We start from the raw sequence: 19,197 nt of genomic DNA, 5'->3' as shown, positions 1-19,197 counted from the left end.
CTAATGAACCTACACCTTTCCCAAATCATTTATGTATATCACAAACAAGCAGTGGTCCCAGCACTGATCCCTGTGGGACACCACTGATCACAGGTCTTCATTTTGAGAAGCTCCCTTCCAATACTACGCCTGTTGCCCAACCAGTTTGCTATTCATCTGGCTAGAACACCCTTGACCCAATGTGACTTTACCTTTTCCTTAAGCCGACCATGGGGAACCTTATCAAATGCATCCACACTATTCTCCTATTTCTGCACTGGCTGGCATGTGGCACGAGGTAATCCAGAAATTATAACCTTCAAGGGCCTGCTTCTTAATCTATCCCTTACTGCATACCATAAACTCTAACTAACATTCCTTCTTCCTCACAATTCTCTGCAAATACTTAGTGACATCCTTAACCCTGGAACCAGGGAGGCAACACACAATTGTGGACTCATCTCTGTGGCTGCAAAAACACCTGTCTGTTCCCATAAGTACCGAGTTCCCTACCACTATCACTCCTGCTTTCTTCTTCCTACTGTCTTGTGGTGCTAGAAGTCTGACTCTGTGTTCTCCCTTGAGTTATCAATGGCATCCACAGCTTCCGGTACGGAAAACTGATTTGTGAGCAGGTCTACAGGGAAGTCCTGCACCATCTGTCTGTTTCCCTTTGACTGCTTGGTGGTCTCCCAATCCCTTCTCTCCTCTAGTCCCTGCAGCTGTGGTGTGACACCTCTCTGAATGTGTTATCCTTGTACCTCACAGACTCATGGATGTGCTACAGTGTCTTTTAGTGCTGCTCAAGCGACAAAACTCAAATGTATGTTTCTTCGGTGTGTACCTCATAGAATATGAGTTCTCCGACTGGGGCTGTTAACCTGGTTCAATCATGGGGTCCTAACTGACAGACATAAACAGGAGTGTCAGGGGTTCTGACCACTGTAAGAGCCGGTTCTGAGCTATCCGAGTGTCACGCACTATGCATGTGTAAATAAAAGGTGACTTAGTGACGGGATACTGACCTTAGTGGAGTTACCAAGCCAAAGCTTGACGGGGTGAAACTGGTAGAGAAAAATTCAACTTGATTGACTCAACATTCTTCAATTAGAAAATGGCTGCCTGAGCAAAGTCCTAAAAAATATTTCTCAGGAAGATCTAGGGACTATGAAAAGGGCCAAGCCACCTTACGTTTTGATCATGAAGCAATTCCGTGATCATGCATGGTCTGCCCAGTGCCATTTGACTCAAAGATACAGAAGTTGGGGCTAGAACGTGAAGGAATCATCAAACCAGTACAGTTTGCAGAATGGGTAACACTGGTTTTACCAATTGTGAAGCCCAATGTGTTGGTTCATCTTTGTGAAGATTTCAAATTAATGATAAACCGCTTTTCACAGTTGGATAAATACCCAATCCTTTGCATAGCGGACTTAACCGTAAAATTGGTGGAGGGGCTGTCCTTCAGAAAGCCAGTGTGGACATGCATACTTGCAACTGTGATGAAGTGAGGATTCCCAGAAGTATGCTATGATTAATACTCATATGAGTTTGTACCTTGGAAGGGAAAAATGTGTGTTTTCAGGCACCCCAAGTCACGTTGGGCTATAGAATCGACAAGAGCAGGTTATATCCGTTGGAAGATAACATTGGGGCAATCAAAGGTGCCCCGGCTCCCAATTCTGTACTGGAGTTTAGGTCTTTCCTTCTGTTGGTGAATTATTATGGAAAATTCAAATATAATCTGGCCTCAAACCTGGCTCTCTTACATCTGCTATTAAAGAAAGATCAGTCTTGGAAATTGTCACATAGCCTTTAGGGAAGTGAAGAAGCAGCTATCGCTGTTTATGGAGTTGGCACACACCTGCCATCATTTAAATGTCTTTAGGCTTGCTGAGACTTCCTTAGCCAGCCTTAAACTTCCTTAGTCTTAGTAACTAACTTTGTCGCAAAAATAATTTCACACTTATTTAAATAGTTGCAATTTAGGGAGAGTTGGAGGTGGTGTTGGGTATTTTGAAAAACATTCAGGTAGACAAGTCCCAGGACGTGATGGGAACTATCCTAGACCCCTCTCACCTTAACTGCATGTATTAAACATTTCAAGTCTGGGAGAAAGATTTTGACTGCCAACCTTATCTATGCATCTCAGTATTTTATAGAATTCTATCAAGTCTCCCCTCAGCCTCTGCCACTCCAGAGAAAATAACCTGAGTTTTTCTAGCTTCTCCTTATAGGTCATACCATCTAATCCAGGTAGCATTCTGGTGAACCTCTTTTGCATCCTCTCCAAAGCCTCCGCATCCTGAAATGTGGTGACCAGATTTGAATGCAATACTCTGTGGCCTAACTGTCGACTTGTAAAGCTACAATATGACGTCCTGACTCTTGTACTCAATTCCCCGATCAATAAAGGCAAGCATGCCCGATGCCGTCTTTACTTAAATGGCCACTTTCAAGGAGCTATGGACTTGAACCACAAGATCACTATGTACATCCATGCCATTAACTATACACTTTTCCTTAACATTTGATCTCCCGAAGTGCAACCGCTCACATTTACCCAGATAAACTCCATCTACCATTTCTCTACCCATATCTGCAACCAATCTATATCTTGCTATATCCTTTGACAACCTTCTGCACTATTCATAACTCCATCAATCTATGTACCACTACAAACTTACTAATGCATCTATCTACATTTTGATCCAAGACATTGACATATATTGCAAACAGTGTAGGTACCAGTACAGTAAAGGAAATGCAAAAAGCAGGTTTTTTACATAGAGGGTGCCAAATGCATGGAATGCACTGACAGAAGAGGTGATGGGAACGTATACAATAGTAATGTTTCAGAGGCTTCTTGACAGGTACATGAATAGGCAGGGAATAGAAGAAGAATACGGACTGCATAGAGGCAAAAAGTATTAATTTTAATAAGGTATCATACAGTCAGCGTATTTTTGGTGGGATGAAGGGCCTGTTCCTGTGCTGCACTGTTCTTTGTTCTAGTTCTTAAAGATACTCCCTACACAGCTTATTGCTTTCCTGTGATGTCATTCCAATTTTTACTGAGTTCGGAATGAGTGAATTTATATACTCACTGCTCAGTCAAACTCCCTCACCAGTTCTAACACTGGCCCAGCTCTCCAGCAAGTGGGCCCAAACCCTTGGTTGTAAGCTTTTTATACTCACCACACAGACTTCAACTCAGTCCTTGCTTCACAGTTAATGGGACCAAATTCTTGGCTTTAAATTTACATGCTCACTGCTCCACGTACCTGCCCCACTTTTGTTTTCTACTTTTCTTTCACTTTCTTTGCTTCCCTCACTTTTGCCTCCCTGCTGCTCTACTTAACCCTCCCTCACAGTTCTAGAAAACATCGCAACAAGGATAGAGGTCCTGATCCTGCAGAGGTATGACCTATTCAAATTGTACATGTTCCATCTTCCCCAAACTCAGTTTCAATGATTCAAAAATCTGAATAGATGTGTGAAATAGATAATTTTTAGCAATTAAGCTAGCTTTTAATTATAGATTTTGATTGAATGCAAATTTCAAGAGCTGCCATTATGGAATTTGAAATCTATTCCTTAGAATATTAGACTGACACTCTGAATAACTAGTTACCATGATGTCACCTTCTTCCCCAGGAACTGTTTTTAGTTAATCTGTTCAAATATGTCATGACAAAATTTTGAGATAGATGGGACTTGAATCTTCTGGACCGGACATACAGCCACTACCACAACATCACAGTTGCACTGTGGCTCAGTGGTTCGTACTGCTGTCTCATAGATCCAGGGACCCGGATTCGATTCCAGCCTCAGGAGATTGTCTATGTGGAGTTTGCACATTCTCCCAGTGTTGGCACGGGTTTCCTCCAAGTGCTCCGGTTTCCTCCCACAATCCAAAGATGACCAGGTTAGGTGAATTAGCCATGCTAAATTTGCCCATAATGTTCAGAGATAGGTGGGATGGGTGCATTAATCAGAGGTAAATTTAGAGTAATAGATTAAGGGAATGGGTCTGGGTGGGTTGCTCTTCAGAGGATCGGTGTGACTTGTTGGGTCAAATGGCCTGTTTCCACATTGTAGGGATTCTACGAATTCTATGAAATGTTTCCAGCTGCCCGAGAACCAGTCCAATTCCAATATATCAAGGATCTAAAGCCTGGCTTCCTGCACTCTCTCTCCTATTATGCATTCATCTGTCTTATCCTCCTGTTTCCAAATTCACATGCAATTGTAATCTGGAGATCATTATATTTCTAGTCATACTTGCTGATTTCCTAACTGCACTCTGAATTCTGATTGAAGAACTACATCCCTCTTTTTATTTATAATGCTGATACCAATATGTACCATGACTGCTCGTACCATGACACCACCCCCAAAACCTCAGGTTGTTCTGCAGCCACTCAGTGACATCCTTGACCCTGATACCATCCTAGATTCATGCCTGTGCTGAAGAAACCAATTTCCCTAATGACTGAATCATCTATCGCTGAAGACCACTGCACAGCTGGGCCAACTCTGAAGCTATGGTCTTGACTCTGGCTGCACTGTACAGATGACCCTTTACCCTCATCAATATTCCACTGGTTGAACAGTGAGGTGCATTCAGGGAACTCTTGCACTAACTGCTTGTTTCTTTTTGATTGATGGGCATATATTCTCTCTCTCTATACATACTCTTAATGTGGTACCCATATAGCTCTTATCCTCACGGATGCACTCCAGTGATGCCAGCCGTTGCTCAAGATCTGAAAACTGGAATTCAGGCTGCTGCACCGGATGACATTTCGTATTCAAATGGTTACCCAGGACATGGGGAGAGTCCTGAGGGTTCCACATTTTACAGGACTGGAGTTGACAGTACAGTCAAGGCTGGAGTGTACATTCTCCTACTTACCAATTAGTAACCAAATTATTGCTAATACAATTTACATCTACTAACAAATAGTGATACTCAACAATCAATCAATTTCATGTTAATTGTCAATGTTAATAATCAATGTGTTGTACTGGACTGGAATGAACTTGGTAGATCTTCTCCTTGGTGCTGACTGCCACTGGTCCTCCTTTCATTCACAAGAACATTGGTCCTAGTGCAATTCAGGTGAAGACCATCTCAACAACACAGCTTCCACCTCCCCCCAGTACTAGTGCTAGTGCCCCATGAACTGAAATTCATATTTCCTAAATAGAACATCTTTCCGAGTCAAACACAAGTAGTTAGCATCTATGTGGACCAAGACAGTTTAATCCTCCCCATCCCATTCTAAGCTACTCTTCAGCCCAGAGTAGATGTCCCAAATCCTGAACCTTAGGGTCGGGAACCTGATCTTTACTCTCGTTTTCAGCTGCATCCTCATGAATTAAACATGAGGAAAAGCATCAGGCAAAGTTAGGGGCTATGGAAAATTAAATTCAACTTGTATAGCATTTCTAATATATGTATATATATATAAAAACAAAGCAGTACACAAAGGTATATAAAAATAAAGATGATGAGCCAAAGTCACACCATCCCAAAGGGCAGCTTGACTTCCTGGGAAATAATCACAATTCACCATATTATCCCCTCCCCTAATCTGCCCCAACAACATAGTCATACTCACTCAAACAGAATGATCTTCCACTCTCAGATTTACTTACTTTGTTTTCACATGACAATTTGGCACCCACATTGACCAATGTTCGAAGAATCCGGAGATGACCAAACCAGGCAGCCAGAAGTAGAGCGTTCATCCCGAACTATAGAAGCAAACGTACATAACTCAGGCAAATGGGATCATCAAAACCCTGGCCCATTTACACTAGGATTGAATCATCTACAGATTCACAATGATTAGAATGAACTCTTTTCTTATCTTGGCACAAAAATAATGGACTCTTTAGTCTGTGGCTATGCCCCCCACCCTGTGTTCAAAATCCCCCAGCCAGAGAGAACAACCTTTCAGTGTGTACCTTGACAAGTCCTTTCAGAAAACTGAATGTTTTCGTGAAATGAATGCTTATTCTTCTAAACTGCATCTTTATATGCATATCCCAATAATCCTCTAATCCACAACACACCATTTGCCTTCCTAATTATTTGCTAAATGGAGTCACAGAAATATACAGCCCTGAAAAGGAGCTTCGATCCATCCAGTCCATGTCAACCTATTCACACTAATCCCATTTTCCAGCACTGTGCCTTGGTTGTTATGACTTTTCCAGTGCTAATCCACATACATTGAAAGTAACCCATCTCAACTAGCCTTCAAGGCAGTGTACTCCAGATTCCCAACACCCCTGGGTGAAAATAGTTTTCCTCAAAATACTTCTAAACCTTCAGCTGTTCACCCTAAAATTATGCTCCCTTATTAATGACTCTTCAATTAATGGGGAACAGCTGCTCCCTATCCAACCTGTCCATATTCCACACAATTTTATACATCCTAAGTAGGTCCCCTCTCAACACACCCCACTCTAAATAAAACAACCCAAGTCTATCCAGCCTTTTCTCAAATGTAAAATGTTTCATTATAGTTAGATTACCGGTTATTGGTGATGGTCATAGCCTGACATTTGTGCCACAAATGTTAATTGTCACTTGTCAGCTCAAGCCTGGATATTGTCAGCTCAAGGCTTGTTACATTTGGACACGGACTGCTTCAGAATTATCAGGAGCAGGAGGAGGCCATTCAGCCCTTTGAGCCTGCTCCACCATTCTTCACAGTAGGTGATTGTCCAACTCAATAGTCTAATCCTGCCTTCCCCTCAACTTTTGATCCCATTCACCCTAAGTGCTATATCTAGCCACCTCTTGAATACATTCATTGTCCTGGCATCAACTATTTCTTGTGGCAATGAATTCCACAGGCTCACCACTCTGAGTGAAGAAACATCTCCTCGTGTCCATCATAAATGATCCACCCTGAATCCTCAGACTATGACTTCTCATTCTGGACATGCTGCTATCAGGAACATCCTCCCTGCATTTACCCTGTCTAGTCCTGTTAGAATTTTCTAAGTCTCTATGAGATTCCCCCCTCATTCATCTGAACTCCAGGGAAAACAATCAAAACCTTGCTAGTCACTCCTCATACGTCAGTCCTACCATCCCTGGAATCATCCTGGTAAAACTTCACTGCACGCCCTCAAGAGCAAGAGCACTCTTCCTCAAAAAAGGAGACCAAAACTGCACACAATATTCTCAGTGTGGCCTCACCAAGGCCCGATATAACTACAACAACACATCCCTGCTCCTGTACTTGAAATCTCTCACAGTGAAACCCAACATACCATTTTCCTTCTTTACCACCTGCTGCACCTGCATACTTACTGGTGCACACCCAGGTCCCACTGCACACTCCCCTCTCCTAATTTACAGCCATTCAGGTAGTAATCTGCCTCCTTGTTTTTGCTTTCAATGTGAATAACTTCACATTTATCCAAATTATACTGCATCTACCATCGTTTTACCAACTCACCTAACCTGTCCAGATCATGCTGAAGGATCTCTGCATCCGCATCACATGCATCCTCCTACCAACTTGGTATCAGCTGCAAACTTTGAGATAGAACAAAGAAAGGACAAAGAAAATTTACAGCCCAGGAACAGGCACTTCGGCCCTCCAGGCCAGAGCCGACCCAAATGTACTGTCGAAACCTATCAGTCAATTCCTGAGCATCTGTATCCCTCTACTCCCCACCGACTCATGCATTTACCCAGACGCATCTTAAATGAATCTACCGTGCCTGTCTCTAACACTTCTTCTGGCAATGCGTTCCAAACGCCCACCACCCTTTGTGTGAAGTACTTGCCGCGTGTATCCCCCTTAAACGTTCCACCTCTCACCTTGAAAACGTGACCTCTCACTATTGAATCCTTCACCCCAGGAAAAAACTTGTCTCTATCCACCCTGTCCAAACCCTTCATGATTTTATACACCTCAATCAGGTCCCCCCCAATCTCCTTTTTTCTAGTGAAAATAAACCTAACCTACTTAACCTCTCTTCACAGCTAGCACCTTCCATACCAGGCAACATCCTCGTAAACCTTCGCTGCACCCTCTCCAAAGCGCCTACATCCTTTTGGTAATGTGGCGACCAGAACTCTACATAGTATTCGAAATGTAGCCGAACCAATGTCTTGTACAATTTTAACATGACTTGCCAGCTCTTATACTCAATGCTCCATCCAGTGAAGGCAAGCATACATAAGCCTTCTAGACCACTCTATCTATCTGTTACATTTTGCTCCTTCATCCAAATTATCCATATGTATTCTGAATAGCTGGGGTCACAGAACCGATCCCTGTGGCACGCCAGTAGTTACTGCCTACTAATTTGAAAAGGACCCATTATTGTTTCCTGTTTCCTCTCTGCCAACCAGCTTTCAATCCATCTCCATACACCTCCCCCAATCCCATGCGCTTTAATCTTGCACAATAATCTCTTATGTGGGACTTTGTCAAACACTTTCTAAAAGTCCAAATATACCATATCAATTGGTTCCCCCTTGTCAACTCTACTAGTTATATCTTCATAGAACTCCAACAGATTTGTCAAGCATGATTTCCCCTTCATAAATCCATGGTGACTCTGTCTGACACTGCCACTACTTTCTAAATGTTCCCTACTCCTGACCTTATGATGGAAGGATGGGCATTGATGAAGCAGCTGAGGATGGTTGTGGCTTGGACACTACCCTGAGGAGCTCCTACAGAGATGGCCTGGAGCTCAGATGACCGATGTCCTACAACCTGGACCATCTTTCTGTGTGTTAGGGAGGACTCTAACCACCAGAGACTTTGTCCCCCCCAGATTCCCATTAATTCCAGTTTTGCCAGAACTCATTGATGCCACACTTGGTTGAAAGCAGCCTTGATGTCACAGGGTTGTCACTCTCACCTCCTCTCTGGAATTCAGCTATTTTGTCCATATTTGAACCAAGGCTGCAATGAGGTAATCCTGGCGGAATTCAACCAGGGAGTCACCAAGCAGGTGCTGCTTGATAGCATTGTTGATGACACCTTCCCTCACTTTACTGATGATCAAGAATTGACTGATGAGGCAGTAATTGGCCGGGTTTGATTTCTTCTGCATTTTATGTACTGGACATACTTGGGCAAGTTTTCATATTATTGGGTAGATGCCATGTTATAACTGTACTAGAACAGCTTGGTCCCTCATGGGTCTGACTCTTTCCCTGGTTATTCGCTTCCCCTTAATTCTCCCTAATTGTGCCTGTTGGTGGTTTCTTCATGCCCATTTTTGCTCTCTTAATTGCTTTCTTAAGGTGATGTTAGAATGTTTCCTCTTGTATATTCTATACTCCACTATAGCCTCTGCTGATGTAACACACAGACTAGTACTGCACAGGAACAGGCCCTTCGGTCCAAATTGTTATGCTGAAAATGATGCCAAATGAAATGAATCTCTTCAGCCTGCCTTTAGTCCATATTTTTCCATTCTTCGCATTTTTCATATGCTACGGGTCCTAAAATGTCCCTATCATATCTGCCTCCACCACCACCTCTGGCAGCACATTCCAGACACCAACATTGTGTAAAAACTTGCCCCTCACATGTCATTTGAAGTTGCCTGCTCTCACTTTAAATGTATGCCTCCCAGCGTTAAGACATTTTAACTCTCAGAAAAAGATTATGACTGTCACCCTATTTATGCCTCTCATGATTGCATAGACTTCTATCAAGTCTCTCCTCAGCCTCTGCTGCTCCAGAAAAAAACAACCCTAGCTTTTCTAGTATCTCCTTATCGCTCATTCTCTCTAATCTAGGCAGTATCCTGGTAAACATCTTTCATATCCTTCCTGTAAAGAGGTGACCAGAATTGAATGTAATATTTTAGGTGTGGCCTAACTAAAGTCTTATAAAGCTGCAATATGACATCCTGGTGTTTCTACTCAATGCCCCGAAACATAAAGGCAAGCATACCTTGTGCCTTTTTAACCACCCTCTCTACTTGTGTGGCTACTCTCAGAGAACTATGAACTTGAACCCCAAGATTCTTCTTTACATCAATGCTGTTCAGAGTACTGCCACTTGCTCCCTTTGTACTTGTAATAGAACTCTCTTTTCCTTTTTATCCAGTTGTGAATATTCCTAGATATCCAGGACTTTCTTGGCATGTTGTTCCTATAATCTACACAAAAGGGAACGTTTTGGGAATGTGCTCTCCCCAATTCCTTTCTGAATATCTCCCACTGTTAGTACATAGAACATAGAACAGTATAGCACAGTGTAGTCCCTTCGGCCCACGACGCTGCGCTGAACATTTATCTTAATCTAAGATCAACTTAACCTACACACCCCTCAATTTACTGCTGTCCATGTGCTTGCCCAGCAGTCGCTTAAATGTCGCTAATTTCTCTGATTCTACTACCACCGCTAGCAGTGTATTCCAAGCACTCACCACTTTTTGCTTAAAGATCCTACCTCGGTCATCTTCCTTATACCTTCCCACAATTACTTGAAATTACGACTTCTTGTGACAGCCATTTCCGCCCTGGGAAAAAGTCTCTGGCTATCTACTCTAGCTTTGCCTCTCATTACCTTGTACACCTCTATCAAGTCACCTCTCTTCCTTCTCTTCAGTGTGAAAAGCCCAAGCTCACTCAACAAGTCCTCCAATCCAGGCAGCATCCTGGTAACTCGAAAGCATCTATATCCTTTCTATAATGAGACAACCAGAACTGAACCCAATATTCCAAGTGAGGTTTAACCAGGGTTTTATAGAGCTGCAGCAAAATCTTGATCCGCCAGATAATGAAAGCCAAAACACCATACACCTTCTTATCAACTCTATCAACTTGGGTGGAAACAGTGAGGAATCTATGTATGTGGACCCCAAGATTCTGCTGTTCCTCCACACTGCTAAGAATCCTGCCTTTAATTCTGCAGTCAGCATTCAAATTCAACCTTCCAAAATGAATCACTTCAAACTTATCCAGGTTGAACTCCATCTGCCACTTTTCAGCCTATCTCTGCATCCTGTCAATGTCATGCTGTAGCCTACAACAATTTGACATTATCTATAACACCACTGACCTTTGTGCCATTGGCAAACTTACTAACCCACCCTTCCACTTCTGCAAACAAGTCATTTATAAAAACTACAAAGAGCAGAGGCCCAATAACAGATCCTTGCAGGATACCACTGGTCATCAACCACCAGGTAGAATACTGGGAGAATCCACTCCCACTCACTGTCTTCATTTCACCAGACAATTCTGTGTCCAGACAGCCAAATTTCCTTGTATTCCACACCTCCTAACTTTCTGAATGAGCCTACCGTGAGGAACCTTATCAAATGTCTTACTGAAATCCATGTACACCACATCCACAGCTCAACCTTCATCTACTTATCTCATCACATCTTCACAATACTCAATAAGGCTTGTGAGGCATGACCTGCCCCTCACAAAGCCATGCTGACTATCAAACTACGTTTTTCCAATATTCATAAATCCTGTCAGAATCCTCTTCAGTACCTTGCTTACCACAGATGTAAGACTGACTGATCTGCAATTCCCAGGGATTTCCCTATTCCCTTTCTTGAACAGAGGAACAATATTCACCTCCTTCCAATCAGTGTACTACCCCCATGGACAGGGAGGATGCAAAGATCATCACCAGAGGCACAGCAATCTCAATCCTCACTTCCCGTAGTGACCTTGGATATATCTAGTTCAGCCCTGGGAACTTATCTATCTTGATGCTTCCCAGAATTTCCAGCACATCCATTTTCTTTATATCAATTTGTTCAAGCCTTTTAACCTGGTTCACGGTGTTCTCACTATCAACAAGGTCCATCTCTCTCATGAATACTAAAGCAAAAAACATATTTAGGGCCTCCCCTACCTCTTCAGTCCTACCCTCTCTCTGATCATTCTCTTATTCCTCACAAACATGCAGAACGCCTTTAGGTTTTCTCTAATCCTTCCCGTCAAGGCTTTTTTGTGCCCCCTTCTAGTTCTCCTCAGTCCATGTTTGAGTCTTTCCTAGTTACCCTGTAATTCTTTAAAGCTGTGCCAGATCCTTGCTTCCTCAAACTTAAGTAAGCTTCCTTCTTCCTCTTGACGAGAAGCTCCTCTGCTCTTGTCATCCAAGGTTCCTTCACCTTGCCATTCCTTGCCTGTCTCAGTGGAACAAAGTTATCCAACACTCACAATAAGTGCACCTTAAGCGGCCTCCACAGTTCTGTTGTGCATTTCCCGTAGAACAATTGTTCCCAATTTATACTCCACAACTCCTGTCTAATAGCAGTATAATTTCCCATCTCCCATTTAAATACCTTCCCATACAATCAGTTCCTATTCCTCTCTATGGATATGGTAAAGGTGAGGCAGTTGTGGTCACTGTCACTGAACTGCTTTCCCACCAAGAGATCTGACACCCGGCCTCACTCGTTGTCTAGCACCAAATCCGATATCACCTCTCCCTATTCAACCCATCTTCATATTGAGTCAGGAATCCCTCATGGACACACCTGGCAAATTCAGCTCCATCCAGACCATCTGCATTAAAGAGGTTCCAATCAATATTGGAGAAGTTGAAGTCACCCATAACAACAACGCTGTTACATTTGCACCTTTCCAAGATCTCTGCTGTCCAATCCGTTCTTTGGGGGAGGGTATATAGAAAACACCAAATAAAGTGATTGCTGCTTTACTGTTACTGACTTCTACCTATTCTGACTCAACCACCTCCTTTTCTGCAGCTGTGATGCACTCTCTGATTAACAATGCTACTCCCCCTCCTCTTTTACACACCCCACCCCACCCGTCTTTTTTGGGGCGGCACGGTGGCTCAGTGGCTAGCACTGCTGCCTCACAGCACCAGGGTCCTAGGTTCGATTCCAGCCTCAGGCAACTGTCTGTGTGGAGTTGGCACGTTCTCCCCGTGTCTGAGTGGGTTTCTTCCGGGAGCTCCGGTTTCTTCCCACGGTCCAGAGATGTGTAGGTCAGGTGAATTGGCCATGCTAAATTTCCCATACTGTTAGGTGAGTTCGTTACAGGGAAATTGGTCTGGGTGGGTTACTCTTCAGAGGGTCAGTGTGGACTTGTTGGGCCGAAAGTCCTGTTTCCACACTTTAGGAAATCTAATCTAATCTAATCCCTGGATCATCTAACAACCATTCCTGCAACTGTGAAATCCAAGTCTCTGTCATGGCCACAACATCATAGAGCTTGGATTTGTACTTGGAACTAAGTTCATCATTCACATTCCTGACACTCGTTGCATTGAAACAGACACACTTTAACCCATCCCTTTGCCATAACAGCTGTATATTCTTCCTGACAGACTCTCTACATTTTTTTTTAAGATTCACTACAGTGTGGAAACTGGCCTTTTAGCCCAACAAGTCCACACAGACGCTCCGAAGGCTAACCCACCCAGACCCATTTCCCTCTGACTAATACACCCAACACTACGGGCAATTTAGCATGGCATAGCATGAGGGGTATGGATCGCATAAAAAGACAAAGTATTTTCCATGGGGTCAGGGAGTCCAGATCTAGAGGGCATAGGTATAGGGTGAGAGAGGAAAGATATGAGACCCAAGGGCAACTTTTTCTCACAGATGGTGGTATGTGTATGGAATGAACTGCCAGAGGAAGTGGTGGAGGCTGGTACAATTGCAATATTTAAGAGGCATTTGGATGGGTATATGAATAGGAAGGGTTTGGAGGGATATGGGCCGGGTGCTGGCAGGTGGGACTAAATTGGGTTGGGATATCTGGTTGGCATGGACGGGTTGGACCGAAGAGTCTGTTTCTATGCTGTACATCTCTATGACTCTATACCAAAGCTTACTGGGGTCAGATGTTCGCAGGTAAAGTGATCTGTACCTAGCGTTATGGACTAGGTCTGACCACTCAGAACATTCTTAAGCAGTCAGCCCAGACCATAACTTCAGTAAGCGTCCAGTGAAAATTACCCAGAGTGAGTTAGCTAGGCTGACTACCAGGTTTTAGAACAGACAAAGATTTATTCACAAGATGACATAATGAAATACAAAGAACAGAATAAAGAACCCCAACAGAATTCAGTCTATCCAAACTTACTTATGCTGTTCCGAATATACACAAAAGTCCTGTTAAGCAAACCCTCTTGAAACACAGTTAAAAAATGAAACACATGTTTCAAGGTTGAAGTTAGAAGAGCAGAAGATGAGAGGGAGAGAGAGTTTGCACACAGTTCATTATTGAACTCCCAACTATTTGTGGACTGAACTAAACTGCTCAGTTAGAGAGCTGACCACTCTCTTTTCATTACACAGGTTACTTCTAAAACATGACCACTTTGGCCTGAAGTCTCAACTATTTACATAGAAACAAAAAGGCTTCTCAATACCCTTTAATCTCTACACCAAACCAGTCTAATCAGCACTGAGAGCAGTTTATTACCCCTCTGAAAAAAAACCAAGGACATAGTATCCTTGAGAAAAGGAACAACTTTTAGACAAAAGAGACTAGCTTTGTGACAGCTAGAAAATGGGAAGCCTTCAAAAATGAGATAATGAGAGTCCAGAGACAGTTTATTCCTGTTAGGTTGAAAGAAAAGGCTGTTAGGTACAGGGTATGCTGGATGACTAAAGAAATTGAGGGTTTGGTTAAGAAAAAGAAGGAAGCATATCTCTGGTATAGACAGGATAGATCAAGTGAATCCTTCGAAGAGTATAAAGGAAGTAGGAATATACTTAAGAGGGAAATCAGGAGGGCAAAAAGAGGTCATGAGATAGCTTTGGCAAACAGAGTTAAGGAGAAGCCAAAGGGGTCTTCCAAATACATTCCAAAAAGGTAATGAGGGAGAGAATAGGGCCCCTCAAAGATCAGCAAGGCGGCCTTTGTGTGAAGCCGCAGGCGATGGGGGAGATACTAAAAGAGTATTTTGCATCAGTATTTACTGTGTAAAAGGACATGGAAGATATAGACTGTAGGGAAATAGATGGTGACATCTTGAAAATTGTCCATATTGCAGAGGAGGAAGTGCATACATCACTTGGACTGATCAGGTGTGCCCTAGAACTCTGTGGGAAGCTAGTGAAGTGTTTGCTGGGCCTCTTGCTGAAATATTTGTATCATGGATAGTCACAGGTGAGGTGCCGGAAGACTGGAGGTTGGCTAACGTGGTGCCACTGTTTAAGAAAGATGGTAAGAACAAGCCAGGGTACTATAGACTTGTGAGCCTGATGTCTGTGGTGAACAATTTCTTGGAGGGAATCCTGAGGGACAGGAAGTACATATATTTGGAAAGATATGTATTTGGAAGTACATGTATTTGATTAGAGACAGTCAACATGGCTTTGTGCATGAGAAATCATGTCTCACAAACTTGATTGAGTTTTTTGAAGAAGTAACAAAGAGGACAGAGTGGTAGATGTGATCTATATGGACTTTAGTAAGGTGTTCGACAAGGTTCCCCACGGGAGATTGGTTAGCAAGGTTAGATCTCACGGAATACAGGGAGAACTAGCCATTTGGATAAAGTACTGGCTCAAAGGTAGAAAACAGAGGGTGGTGGTGGTGGTGGGTTGCTTTTCAGACTGGAGGCCTGTGACCAGTAGAGTACCACAAGGATCGGTGCTGGGTCCTCAACTTTTTGTCATTTACATAAATGATTTGGATATGAGCATGAGAGGTACAGTGAGTAAGTTTGCAGATGACACCAAAATTGGAGGTGTGGTGAACAGCAAAGACGATGAACTCAGATTACAATGAGATCCTGTCCAGGTGGATCAATGGGCTGAGAAGTGGCAGATGGAGTTTAATTTAGATAAATCTGAGGTGCTGCATTTTGGGAAAGCAAATCAGAGCAGGACTTGTACAATAATGGTAAGGTCCTGGGGAGCTGTGTTGAACAAAAAGACTTTGGAACGCAGGTTACAACCCACAGGTTGATAGGATAGTGAAGAAGGTGTTTGGTATGCTTTCCTTTATTGGTCAGAGTATTGAGTACAGGAGTTGGGAGGTCATGTTGTGGCTGTACAGGACAATGGTTAGGCCACTTTTGGAATACTGGGTGCAATTCTGGTTTCCTTCCTATCAGAAGGATGTTGTGAAACTTGAAAGGGTTCAGAACAGATTTACAAGGATGTTGTCAGGGTTGGAGGATTTGAGCTATAGGGAGAGGCTGAATAAGCTGGGGCTGTTTTCCCTGGAGCGTCAGAGGCTGAGGGGTGACTTTATAGAGGTTTATAAAATCATGAGGGGTATGCATAGGATAAATAGACAAGGTCTTTTCCCTGGGGTGAGGGAGTCCAGAACTAGACGGCATTGTTTTAGGATGAGAGGGGAAAGATATAAAAGAGACCTAAGGGGCAACATTTTCACACAGGGGATGGTGCATGCATGGAATGAGCTGTCAGAGGAAGTGGTGGAGGCTAGTACAATTGTAACATTTAAAAGGCATCTGGATGGGTGCATAAATAGGAAGGGTTTGGAGAGATATGAGTCGAGTGCCGTCAGGTGGGACTAGATTGGGTTGGGAAAGCTGGTCGGCATGGAAAGGTTGGACTGAATGGTCTGTTTCCATGCTGTACATCTCTATACTTACTCCAATTAATGTTGGGAAGTTGAAATCCCCTAATATAATTACCCTTTTATGACGTTTACGTATCGAAGTGAATTGTCTGCATGGGGTCTGCTCCTCTACTGCCTGCTGATAACTTGGGGCCTCTCATACACTTCCAGCAATGTGGCAGTCCTCTTTTTACACCTAAGCTCTAATCACTAAGCCTCATTTGAAGACTTTTTCAAGATAGCATTCCTCCTTACTGCAGTAACTGACTCCTTAATCAATAATGCAATACCACCTTCTCGTTTACACCCTCCCCTGTCTCACCTGAAGTTCCTATATTCCAAAATATTGAGTTGCCAGCACTGCCTCTCCCTAACCACATTTCTGTAATGGCCAAATATCACAAATCCATGTGTCAATCCAACCTTAACTCATCTTGCTTAACACAAACATGCCTAGCATTGAAGTAGAGGCCATCCACCCTTGCCTTGCTCTCTTGAAATTCAAGATGGCTGAACTCTCTCTGCCTTGCTTCATTTACAGATGTACTGCGTCCACTGCCCCTGTTGAACTAGTTTAAACTCCTCCAACTGCACTAACAAATCCTCCTGAAGGTTATTGCTTCCATTTTATTTCAGTTGCAGACTGCCCTGCTTGTAGAGGTTTCACCTTCCCCAGAAACAGTCATAGTGATCCAGAAGTCTAAACCACTCCTTCCTGCATCAACTCTCAAGCCAACATTCATCTACCCTATTCCTCTATTTCTCTTCTTGCTAGCATGTGGCACTGGACATAATCCAGAAATTAAAACCTTTGAGGTCCTGCTTTTTAATTGACTGTCTACTCCGTGCATTCTTGATGCAAGACCTCATCCATCGTTAGACCTAAATCATTGGTACTAATGGGTGTCTCTGTCTTGTCACCTTCCATCTTCAGATGTCCAGCAGCCATTTAAGTGATATCCCTGACCCTTGTTCCAGGGAGGCAACATGCTATCACATCTGTGGTCACACAAATGCCTGTCTGTTCCACTACTATTCTGCCTCCTTTCTTCCTCCCCTCCTATACATTCAAATCACTTGTGGTGCCAGAAGCTTGGCTCTATCTGCACCTCTTGAAGAACCAACATCCTCATCAGCTTCCAAAACGAAAAATCAATTTGCCAGCGGAATCACAGGGGCCTTTTGCAATATTTGCCTTTCTCTTGGACTGACTGATGGCCACCCATTCCATTAGGCTGCTGTGTGAGCACCTCTCCAAATGTGCCACCTGCAAAACTCTCAGCTTCACAAATGCATCAGTCTGCAGGCTAACTGCAGACTGGGTACAGCTGCACCTGGAGTATTGTGTACAGCAGTGGTCATCTCATTATAGGAAGGATGTGCAAGCTTTGGAAAGGGTTCAGAGGATGTTGCCTGGTCTGGAGGGAAGGCCTTACAAGGAAAGGCTGAGAGACTTGAGGCTGCTTTCGTTAGAGAGAAGAAGGTTGAGAGGTGACTTAATTGAGAGATAGAAGATAATCAGAGGGTTAGATAATGGCACAGTGGCTCAGTGGTTAGCACTGCTGCCTCACAGCACCAGGGTCCCAGGTTCAATTCCAGCCTCAGGTGTGTGAAGTTTGCACATTCTCTCTGTCTGCATGGGTTTCCTCTAGGTGCTCCGGTTTCCTCCCACAATCCAAAGATGTGCAGGTCAGGTGAATTGGCCATGCTAAATTGCCCACAGTGTTAGGTGCATTAGTTAGAGGGAAATGGGTCTGGGTGGGTTACTCTTTGGAGGGTCGGTGTGGACTGGTTGGGCCGAAGGGCCTGTTTCCACACTGTGGAATCTAATATAATAGGATAGACAGTGAGAGCCTTTTTCCTCGGATAGAGATGGCTAGCACAAGGGGGCATAGCTTAAATTGAGGAATGATAAATATAGGACAGATATCACAGGTAGAAATAGTAGGGGCATGGCATGCCCTGCTTGCAACAGTGGTGAACTCGCCAACTTTAAGGGTATTTAAATGGTCATTGGATAAACATATGGCTGAAAATGGAATAGTCAGATGGGCTTCAGATTGGTTCCACAGGTTGGTGCAATATCAAGGGCCAAAGGGCCTGCATTGTGCTGTAAAGTTCTATGTCTGTGTTCTAACTGCATATTCTTTTTATGAATACATCCAAGTTCTTCTAAACATCAAGGTGGTAAAAACAGTGACTGCAGATGCTGGAAAACAGAGTCTAGATTTGCAATGTTGGAAGTCTGAAACAAATGTAGAAAACACTGGAGCAACTAAGCGGGTCTTAGAGAGAAAAATAGTTAACGTTTTGAAGGTAATCTGACCTTCCCAAAGGTATTTCTGAAAGTGGGTCATATTGGGCAAGAAACATTAAATCTGTTTCTTTCCCTACAAATGCTGTCAGGCATGCTAAGTTTCCACTGCATTTTCTGTGTTTGTTACAGTGTCAATGGCTGTGCTGATTTAGTGAGCAATTGCAGAACTGCCATAAGGGAAGAGTTAATATGACCTACACTGTCTTGATCATCCACTGAGGCATTGTGGTCGAGAAGAAATTTCACAGCCTGTTCATGTCCAGCCCCAGCTGCCCAGTGTAGAGCTGTTCGGCCTATCTGAAAAACAACATAAAGACGATTAGTTGCCTGTACTGTAGCTCTCATCAATACTCCCTTT

At 43.3% G+C, this 19,197-nt stretch overlaps 1 protein-coding gene across 2 annotated transcripts in view; it reads right to left on the bottom strand.

Moving 5' to 3' along the window:
• The window catches only part of ankdd1a (ankyrin repeat and death domain containing 1A), a 273,678-nt gene that overhangs the window by 215,340 nt on the left and 39,141 nt on the right, over positions 1–19,197 (bottom strand). For both annotated transcript variants that reach the window (XM_060853051.1, XM_060853052.1), the window contains exons 3-4: positions 19,038–19,136; positions 5,644–5,742 (exon numbers count right to left, since the gene is read on the bottom strand). In XM_060853051.1, coding sequence (XP_060709034.1) covers positions 5,644–5,742; positions 19,038–19,136 — 198 coding nt within the window. The remainder of the gene's footprint in view (positions 1–5,643; positions 5,743–19,037; positions 19,137–19,197) is intronic.

Source organism: Hemiscyllium ocellatum, chromosome 39, assembly GCF_020745735.1.
Source record: "Hemiscyllium ocellatum isolate sHemOce1 chromosome 39, sHemOce1.pat.X.cur, whole genome shotgun sequence".
NCBI classification, from domain to species: domain Eukaryota; kingdom Metazoa; phylum Chordata; class Chondrichthyes; order Orectolobiformes; family Hemiscylliidae; genus Hemiscyllium; species Hemiscyllium ocellatum.
This window is presented reverse-complemented; position numbering and strand designations above follow the sequence as displayed.